The 10,512-nt window shown below is 36.4% G+C and overlaps 1 protein-coding gene across 1 annotated transcript; it reads right to left on the reverse strand.

Annotated features, from left to right (window-relative positions):
* Nucleotides 1-626: 626 nt before the first annotated feature.
* LOC129245397 (zinc finger protein 91-like) lies at nt 627-8,198 on the reverse strand. Its single transcript, XM_054883526.1, has 3 exons — nt 7,913-8,198; nt 6,670-7,829; nt 627-5,786 (listed from the first exon to the last, which is right to left on the reverse strand). The coding sequence occupies exons 2-3, from the start codon at nt 7,810-7,812 to the stop codon at nt 2,304-2,306; spliced, it is 4,626 nt and encodes a 1,541-aa protein (XP_054739501.1). The 5' UTR covers nt 7,813-7,829; nt 7,913-8,198; the 3' UTR covers nt 627-2,303.
* Nucleotides 8,199-10,512: the final 2,314 nt, after the last annotated feature.

A 10,512-nucleotide genomic window follows, 5' to 3' on the forward strand; every position in this document is an offset into this window, starting at 1 on the left:
GTTTATTTTTGCTGCGTTTGCCAAAGGCGGCTCCACCCAAACTCTACTTTTGTTACATATAATCAGTGCAGTGAGTGGTGCCATCTTAACAATTGGTCAGGCCTTAAAACCCATAGGGAATGATCCATAAGCTTTGTGACCACATGTTGCTGACGCCCTCAGCCATGCTTTGTGACCACATGTCGCTGACGCCATCAGGCATACTTAGCCTCCACAGCTTCTACTTCACATGCGATGGTGCCTCCATCATGCACCACAAACGGAATCTCTACGGCTCCTCGTAGTTCACCTGAGCAACATCATTTTTCCTTTTTGCACTTGCACCGTTTCTTGCACCTATCAGTAAATTACATCCACGACATCTGATGAGCTAACTGAACTAGGCCGAGTTTTGGGAAGCAGAAAAATGTTGCGTTAAATTTTTTTGTTTTTTTTTACGTTTGGACAGTAAAGCGCAATGTGTTAAGAACTTTTGTTTGCTGGTATTATCGATGTGGAAAAGTTTGTATGAGTAAGGACCTGTGACACATTTTCCCCTCCAGACGCTTACATCTGCACGACCGAAACGTTTTCGAACGAATTCAGTGTTGCTTAAGTATACAAAAAAGCATACAAGTAACCAATCGTCCGAGTGCATCCAGTTACGTAATATATTTATTTTATTGATTTCTGTTACATATTATTAGCCTAAGGGCCATATGTAGGTATTCGTATTAGAGATACTTATAGACAACACAAATTGTGGTTTAAGACAGAAAATTTGTTCTTGTTGCCACGCATTCTAGTGCTTCACGTAACACTTCTCGAGATTTAATAATATTTATATTTATGTAGTAAATGTGAGTTTTTTATCTTAATTAGTTTAAAATACGTTTATGAACCTTATGTATCTTTTAGCTACATTATTAATGCGCTATCCCAACAAGGTAATTGAATATATGGAAAATAAATGTTAGATGAGAATTATTTAAGAAATTTACTTAAAGCTAAGTATTATAATTACAATAATAATATGCGGGCGTATTTAAAACCAAATATTATCTGCACTGTAGCCTTTTGGGATTTAATACTTTGGAAACTGTTTATTCGATTCGATTAATTAGTTCCCAGTAGAGCATTAAAATTATCAAAAAAGAAAATTAATTTTGAATTAGGGGGAAGAACATTTAATTCGTTATGAGTGCTAGCATTTCTTTATTATTAGTTACTGTGGTTGATAAATTTAACCATTTTTGTTGCTAAAAATTCAATAAATGTATACTATAGTATAATATCAATTAAGAAAATATGCCAAGTGTTAAAAATAATAGAAATAGTAGTGGAAAATAATAGATATTAGTCACTAAAATAAAAATAAGTGGCGCATATTGCATACTATCAAGTTATTTTAGAGCGCCGACCTTGATAAAAGTCTTTTCTTTTCTCAAACATATAAAAGAGTATATATCAAGCCTGCCAATGGTTTTTTTAACAATTTTAAATATGCGTATGCGAAAATATATGCTATTTTTTGATATTTGCGCACTTTTGGTAGAACCTCTTATTTGACTTTAACAGGTTTTTATTTTAGATGAGATGAATCCTGATCTATATTACGATGGATGCCAAACCTACAGTTATAAAAACATACACATCATTGCACATTTGACAAAACAATTTAGGCCGACTTAGCCCATTCTTTTTGTTAAGCACTGAATTGCCGGTTTTTAATGGATTATTTAAACTGCTAATTATTGGCCCTAAGCTCCAACCGGAGTTAAAGGATATTATTAATATATACAATCGTTCAAGCTTTAGCTGAAGAAAACATCTTATAAAATTTATTCGAACTGAAAGCAAAACCTATTCAAGTCAAATAAGTTATTTTCTCAAAAGGGCACTAGGTATATTCATTATGAGTTACTTGGACTATGAGCTAAATCGGAAATTATAGCTTTTTTTATATAGTTACTTAAAAAACAAAACAAAAAAAAAGTCTGAAACATATACGCGCCTGTATTACTCGTATGTATATTGAATTTTTTTTTTACGAAATAACAAAATTTCTCATTTAACACAATTTATTTTAAGCTATCTTTTGAATACTCAGAATATGACATTAAATCCCGTTAACTCGTTTTACACCATGTTTGCACTTCCTGTTAAGAGGTATGCTTTTAATCATTTAAAATTTTTAACCAATTAAAATAAATTATAGAATGTGTTGACATCACATAGTGTTTTTTTTCATAAAAACCAATTTGCGTAAATACGAATGGCTTACAGTAAATATTTATGTATATTATTTTAATGACAAAAAAATCTTAACCTAAAACGAATTGTTCATCTGGTTCATCCACTTCTTCGATATCCTCAACAGCACCTCGTGGCACTTCTATATTTGTATTCTCACCACTGTCGATAGCTGGGCCTTCTTCTACATCATTCACATTAGCATAATTTTCAATTTCATCATCATCATCCTCATCGTCGTCATCATTGTCGTCATTTTCATCATCATCCTCCTCACCTTCTTCGAAATCATCTTCACTTTTATCGTCAACATCCATACGCTCCACAAAGTCCTCACCGCCATTGTTCACATCATTTGCATCATCATCCTCCTCATCATCATCATCATCGTCATCATCATCATCATCATCTTCTTCTTCGTCGTCATCACCCTCAGCATCGACGTCAATCTCCACATTACCAAACTCCTTCGTTTTACCTACAGCATTCGTCTCCTCCTCCTCCTCCTCCTCCTTCTCTTCATTTATCTCATTTTCATTATCTGGCAAAACATCCGCCAACCCGCTGGGTTGATCCAGTTGCTGCAGTGCATGCTCTGGATGTTTCGACTTCAAGTGTCTAACAATGTTTATCATGTAGTTAAATTTGGCTTCACAGTAGCGACACTGCAGATACATGCCATATGGCAAATGCTTAAATTTGTGAGTTTGCAAATAAACGAGAGATGTGGCATTTACACGTTCTTTACATTCGTTACACTCCTCCAACCAATCGAATATTTTGGTGAAATTGAGCTCATCATGTTTATGCAACGAATGTGCACTGGCGATGTGATCCTGCCACAAGTGCCAATTATCATATTTTATACCACATTGCGGACATTGTATAATGTATGAGCATATCGACGATTCGCAACCGAAACCATATTCCACATCCTTTGTCGCAACAGTTTTATTTTCATGTTGATCATCATCTATAATCACTGCATTGTCTTCATCCTCTTGATTATCATCATTGGCAGCGTTGTCAGTATCCTTCTTCTCTTTTTCTTCGCACTCCTTATCCACCTCCATACTGACTGTGGCCGGTGAGGGATCGGCCACTTCGTCCCCTCTGCTCTCCACTTGTAGTTCGAGTTGTTCCATTCCATGATTTGGGTGTTTTTGCTTCATGTGCTTGATAATGTTAATCATATAGTAATACCTCACATCACAGTATCGGCAATGGAGATAGGTGCCATAAGGCAAGTGCTTAAACCGGTGTGTTTGCAGATTGATGAAATTTGCGCCTGTAACACGCTCCTTGCATTGAATGCAAATGTGCAAATGATCGTTGATCTTTTTGAATTTGAGTGATGCCATGCTATGCAAAGCATGCACTTTTTCAATGTGCTCGCGCCATGGATGCCATTTTTCGAATTTGATGCCACATTGCGGGCATTGTATAATGTACGGACATTTTTCTTTAGATGTTATCGAAAAGTTCAGGTGTTTTGTAGGACCGGAATTTCCACTGTTGCCTGGCAAGGGACGCGATAAACTCATGGGTGTGCCCTTTGTTTTGGTGTTGAAATTGGGTACGCGCTCATTTCCTAACAACGGGCACCTATTGGTTGTACGATTTAGATGCTTAAAAAACATTTGTTTACGTACAAATAGTCCATAGCATTTGGTGCAACAAAAAGATTTGTATGGCAAGTGACGGAATTTGTGGGACTGCAGTTGTCCAATCGCACCCTTCGTATGTGTTACTGTGACGCGTTTATAACACTCCAAACAAATATAGTGGTGCGCGTCTAATTGACGGAAATTCAATCCTTGCCGACTGTTAAGGTCATGTGCCGTGACAATATGCTGACGCCATAGAGCGTGTGTATCAAATGCTTCATTGCATTGCGGGCATCGGTAGGTTATCGATTCGTGATCTACGGCATTGTGGTTAGAAATTACATCCTCAGTCGTCAAAGGTTTGAACACGTTAAATGCTTGCGTGGACGATGGAATGTCATATGAGCTACTTGTATTAAAGCGCATTTGAGGCGACGGTGACATCGATGGGCTGGAATTGCGGGATTCACGTGGATCTACCAAATTGTGACGTATACGTAGATGCGTGATCATATTAGGTTTGTGATTGTAACATGTGCTACAGAGGCGACATTTTATATACAGCTTATACGGCAAGTGACGGAATTTGTGGTCTTGTAGACCTTTCAATTTAGCACTATTTACAATTTCCTTACATTCCACACACTGGAAATGAAATTTATCTATTTGGCTAAAGTTTAATTCGTAACGTCGATCGAAGTAGTGAATATCGTTGATGTGACGACGCCACTCATATTGTGATTTAAATTCTTCACCGCATGCGGGACATAGATAGCAAAAATATTGCTCAATGCTTGGTGCGCCAGCACCTGAGTTGGTCTTTACGTCTTCATTTCCAGTAGGTATCAAAAGCAAATCGTCATCGTCATTGTTTTCGCTTTCAATTGTAGACGTCGAATTTTTCATATGATGCTTCAGTTTATGGTCTTGTAATGCGCCTCCAGACTCAAATGTACAATAACATAAAGAGCAGACATGAGCTTGTGAGGGCTTCTTGAAGTCATGTTGTTCTCGAGTATGCTTTTGCAGTGCTTGTGCCGTACTGAAGGTAGAGTAACAATCAGGGCATACATGTCGTTTTGTGGGCATAGCAAAACTGTCATCATTTCTGCCTTCACCGAACAACGGTGATGAATCATTCAACGGGAATACTTCATCATTATTGCCTTCATCCAAAAATTGTATCTCATATATTACACCGTTATGACTAACAATTTCCTTAACTGGTGCCGTACGCGGTGCTCTCACCAGCGATGGAGTTTGTGGTTGTTGGAATGATGATTGTGGTCGTATGTTCTTGCTAGCTGCTGCAGCAATCGCTGCTGCTGCTGCGGTTTTGGGATTAATATGATGAACTTTGCGCAAATGCTTAACTAGACCCTTGCGATCCGTATATGATTTGGTACATATACGACATCTTATGTATGCTTTGTGAGGTAAATGTGTGAAATAATGTTGTTGCGCATTTTGCACGCCGTAGGCATTCGTAATTATTTTGCCGCACAGTCGACATTGCAGTTGATGCTCATTCAAAACTACAAAACATAGTGTCTTTAAATCGGTATAGTGGTGTGCTTTGACAATGTGCTTGCGCCACATTTTCCTTTCGAAAAACTCTTTGCCACACTTTGGACATAAGTAATCTATTTGCGTCTCATAAATATCACGAACATCGCTCTTTCCTTGCTCGTCAGCTAGTGCTTGATCGTCGTCATTGTCATTTAATGGTGCCGAATATGGATCTAACGAACCACCGTCTTGGCTCTCATCGGCGGCCACATCGCCATACTCATCATTATCAAGACGATGTTGATTAAGTAAATGCTTTACAATATCTTTGTGGCTATTGAATGTGCGGAAACAAAGCTTACAGCGCACCCATGCTTTACATGGGAGGTGAGAGAATTTGTGTAACTGCAGTTGTTCTATTGATTTATCAGACATAACCTTAAAGTATGAGATAAACAAAAAAGTATAGATTGAATTAAAACTTAGTGCGGAAATCAATTAATATTTTAAATTATTTTATTCCAAATATTTTAAGCTTTTACCATGGAAATATACAATATATATAACTGGCGCTTACACCCTTTTTGCGTGTTTGGTCGAGCTCCTACTCCTATTTGTGGCGAGCGACTTGACGATGTTCCACAAATGGAGAGTCCTACAGTTTCAAGCCGACTCCGAGCGGGAGATATTTTTTATGAGGGCTTCTTTCATGGCAAAAACACAATCGGAGGTTTGCCATTGCCTGCCGAAGGCGACCGCTATTAGAAAAAACTTTTTCTTAATTTTAGTGTTTCACAGAGATTCGAACCTACGTTCTATCCGCATTTGGAATGGTAGTCACGCACCATCCCATTCGGCTACGGCGGCCGCCTTTAAAACATAATGGAACGTCTAAAAAAAAAGTGTCATCGAAATAGTTTTTTCGTAATTTTTTAGTAGGAGTATTTTCATGTAGTTCGTTTCAGTCGGGGCCGCATGACATTTCACCAAATAACTGTAATTCACTATGTGCAACTGATACTGCTTAATTCCTAATGAACAACAATTAAATATAAGAGGCATTTTTATAAATTCCTGATCCTACGTACTTTGACACTCGTTTGTTTTTGTCTTTGCTACTACTATTTCTTATGCAAGAGTTTAATCAAGTAGAGGCTTGGGGAAATACGTTCCACAAATTCAGTTCATGCAAATGAAGTAATGGCTCAACAAAAATAATATATTTCAAAATAGGACTTGTTTGGTTAAATAGAATTCACTCACCAAAAAATGATTTGATTTTACTTAAAATTTGCTTTTCTCGAGACACTTAAGTACTTACCTTTTTACATTCCAAACACTCTACAGTGGAATGAATACGCTGTCGAAACCCAAGTCCGTTTATGGTACAAAAATTGTGCATTTCTTGTACGTGTGAGAGCCAATCATTCTTTATCGTAAACTCCGTGCTACAAACCGGGCAAATATATTGTATGTGCTTTTCACATTTTCTCTCATTAATATTGGCATTTTCACTTTGACGTTGATCGGAAACTTGTGAAGAACTTCGACTAAGTGCATCTTCTAAAATTGAGGTGGTAGGAAACTTAGATTTAATTGTAGTTTGTTCATGCAAATTTTCCCCGTCTTGTTCATCAGGATCAAATGGTTCATTTTTCACCTCAACACTGTCGTTTGTGTTTTCAAATATGTCCACTGCATTACCTTTAATATCCCTGATCTCTAATCGTCCCTTTGTCAACGCGGGTGTAGTTGCCCGACTATTGTTATGGCTGCTACTGTTAGAGTTATTTTTTGCATTTCCCATCATTGATAATACTTCTTCGCGATGACACAATCGCAAGTGCACAATCAAGTCCTGTCTATATTTATATAAACGATGACAAAGTTTACATTTTGTACAGCGATGGGGTAAATGTGTAAATTTATGCTTTAGCAAATTCTCCATAGCATGCATGGCAATAGGCTTGCTACATTCTAGACATTTGTGATATAACTTGTCAATTGGTATGAAATTCAAGCCGCGTCGTGTATTGTATTGGTGAACTCCATTTATATGTCCCTTCCAAGCGCTTTGCGTATCAAACTCTGAACCGCAAGCTGGACAAATGTACATTATTGCTATATCATAATTAACAAACGCATCTTGAGGATGCTTTGAGTTATATGGTTTCGATAAACTCGACGACTGACGTTTATCCGCAGTTGGTTCTATTCCAAAATTAAAAATTGTATTATCATCTTCACCTTCTGCATCTGGTGTAGATGTCATTTGTTGTAAAAGAGATTCAGGCATGATATAGCTATCATCGTCTCCACCATCATCTGCTACTTCTTCAGGCTCGTTTTTAATTTTTGTTTCTTTTTTGCTACTGCCATTCGCAGCATCCTCGGCATCATCCGTAGTATATTCGTTTGAGAACATAAAAAGCTGGTCCATTTTGTTTTTTTGGATATTTTTCATCAACTTTTATATTTTTCCTAAATATGTGTTTAAATTAAAACCAATATCACCGATTAAAAAACAGTCGTTTTGGATTTTTCATGGCTTTGAGTTTACTCACTTTTGTGTCTTTTATATTTTAAGCTAATTCCCCTCCTTTTTTTCGTCTCCGCCTTTAAAGAGAACCAGCACACCGTCCTTCTTTATTTTTGCAATTTCTCTATCTAACATACATTTACCAAACACTAAAATCCAAAAATGCATTTAGATTTACCATTATTAATAGCCTTTTAATCTCATGGAGAATTTCACAAACATTTAGAGAACGTCAAGCAAACAAATTTGCGAAACTTTGCTCAAACCTGACAAAAATTGAAAGAAATTTCCACCATTTTTCGCTTGGCGGTGTACTGGGGTCGTTTAATCAAAGGCGACGCTAAATTGATTCGGCTGTGAGCTAGTTCAATGCCTACATGTAAAACATTAATAGCGTATTTACACTTGACTTATATGTACGTAGCTTAACAAAATTTAGAGAAATCTGTCATATGGGAGACATATATAAATTATTACTAAAGTCTTATAACAGGTTAACATATAACTAGACTATCTACTTTTTCGTGCTTAACTCCCAATCCGTAATTAAAAAGCGAAATTGTGTGTCCAAAATTTCTCTCCCGAAATCTGAGATTATAAAATAATCCTATATTATTACCATACTTTTTTCTATACAACCCTGTGTTTTCTGTGTTATAGATAATTAATTTTACGAATATAAAGAGAATCGTCCAAGTAAAAACTAAATAGAATGGATGCCGGCAAAGAAAACAGGTTTGTAGACATAATTAAAATAAAATTTTTGTTAGGTATTATTAATTATACATTCATATAACAGAAAAAAGCGTGTGTCCACAAACGCTTTATCCTCTTATTACTTATTTTAAAATTTAATATCTAATGCGTATAGCTGTCATAATTTTTTGAAATCTCAGTAAAAAGTAAAAAAAAAAGAATTAGTCTATGGAAATTACCAGAATACAAATGAAAATCCATTGAAGGGGCTACTTTTACTGCGCTATTCTTCGTTCAAGACGAATACCTTTCGCTGATATTTTGACGTGATAACGTCTTATAATTCGATTTAGCCGGCTGCACGCCCGAAAAAATGTGTCGTTAACTTGCTCATTAGTGTTACCTTGCTTATTTGTCGTTACCTTGCTCATTTGTCGTTACCTTGCTCATTGCCGTTACCTTGAATGAACTGCAAGCGAAAGCGCGGAACGAACAAAGCAAACGAACGGCAACGTTCGACGTCTTGCTCTCTCCTACTTAAGTGAGCGTATATATGTATGTATATACGCATATGTACATATATAAATTCACGTATTTGTATTTGCATATGCCTTCTTATTGATTATTATTAATTTGATTTACTTGAAGAATTTAAAATAAAACCAAGTTTGTTAATAATACCTGTTGTTTTAATGTTATTATTATTAATTTTTTTATTATATATGAAGGAAAAAATGTATGGTAATATTTACCACATACCTTATAAGATATTATATGTTGTATACTAATATATGTATATAAACATGCATATACATATACAATTTCGCGCAATTTTCAAAAAGAACAAATCTATATGTAAAGATGCATACAAGTCATATGGACATATCAAATATACGAATCTATTCCGTACGCAAGCAAATGTAAGCTAATGTGCTTGAACTGCAAGCGAGAGCGCGGAACGAACGACAAAGAGCACAATCGGCCCCCGCGTTCGGCAACGTTCGACATCTGGCTCCGTCCTACTTGAGTGAGCATATATATATATGTATATGCGCATATGTAGGTATATAAATTCACATACTGCATAAGCCTTCTTCCTGTGTGCATGGTAATGAACCATTTCTCTGTTGAGAATAGCACGATGATAGAAAAAGTAGGAAATGAAAGAGAGTGTTTCGAGTGTAAAGTGTCTTGAAGAAGGCAAATCGCTGATGATGCCTCTTAGTGTTGTTGACTTATTAACGTCTGATGCACAATCGAAATTGAAGATATCTTTCATGAATTTGATAAATGTTTCGTCATTTTTCACGTTTGTGTAAATGTAACTTGACCTATTCCATTGCAATTCCATTTACCTCCTCCTCTATATCCTTACAAAATATCTATCAAACAAATAAAATTAAAATTTTGTTTTGAAAATTGCAACCATTCCATCAATATTTTCTTATGACGTTGTCACGTTAAACTATCGTCAGTAAACCGACTTTACAGACAACCTCTTTTTGATCTCGTCATTGGTCATGGTTATTTGAAAATCTTTGTGCGACCGCCGTAGCCGAATGGGCTGGTGCGTGATTACGATTCGGAACTCGGATAGAATGTAGGTTCGGGTCTCTGTGAAACACCAAAATTAAGAAAAAGTTGTTTCTAATAGCAGTGTATTCCTGCCATGCAAAAAGCTCCTCATAAAAAAATCTGCCGTTCGGAGTCGGCTTGAAACTGTAGGACCCTCCATTTGTGGAACAACGTTAAGACGCACACCACAAATAGGAGGAGCTCGGCCAAACACCCAAAAAAGGGATTAAGAAACTATTTCTGCTACTATATTTCTATGTTAACAATCATCTCTTTTGGATGCTGTGCATGCAACTCTGATGTTTGTTTATCTTATTTCTTGCTATTCCATTCTCTTTCTAAATTATATTACCG

This window comes from Anastrepha obliqua, chromosome 1 (genome assembly GCF_027943255.1).
Source record: "Anastrepha obliqua isolate idAnaObli1 chromosome 1, idAnaObli1_1.0, whole genome shotgun sequence".
Taxonomy (NCBI): Eukaryota; Metazoa; Arthropoda; class Insecta; order Diptera; family Tephritidae; genus Anastrepha; species Anastrepha obliqua.

Coding starts and splice junctions, on each gene's coding strand:
- LOC129245397 (XM_054883526.1), bottom strand. CDS start 7,812: ATGAAAAATATCCAAAAAAACAAAATGGACCAGCTTTTTATGTTCTCA. Junction 5,787..6,669: donor AGTGTTTGGAATGTAAAAAG/GTAAGTACTTAA, acceptor TCATACTTTAAG/GTTATGTCTGATAAATCAAT.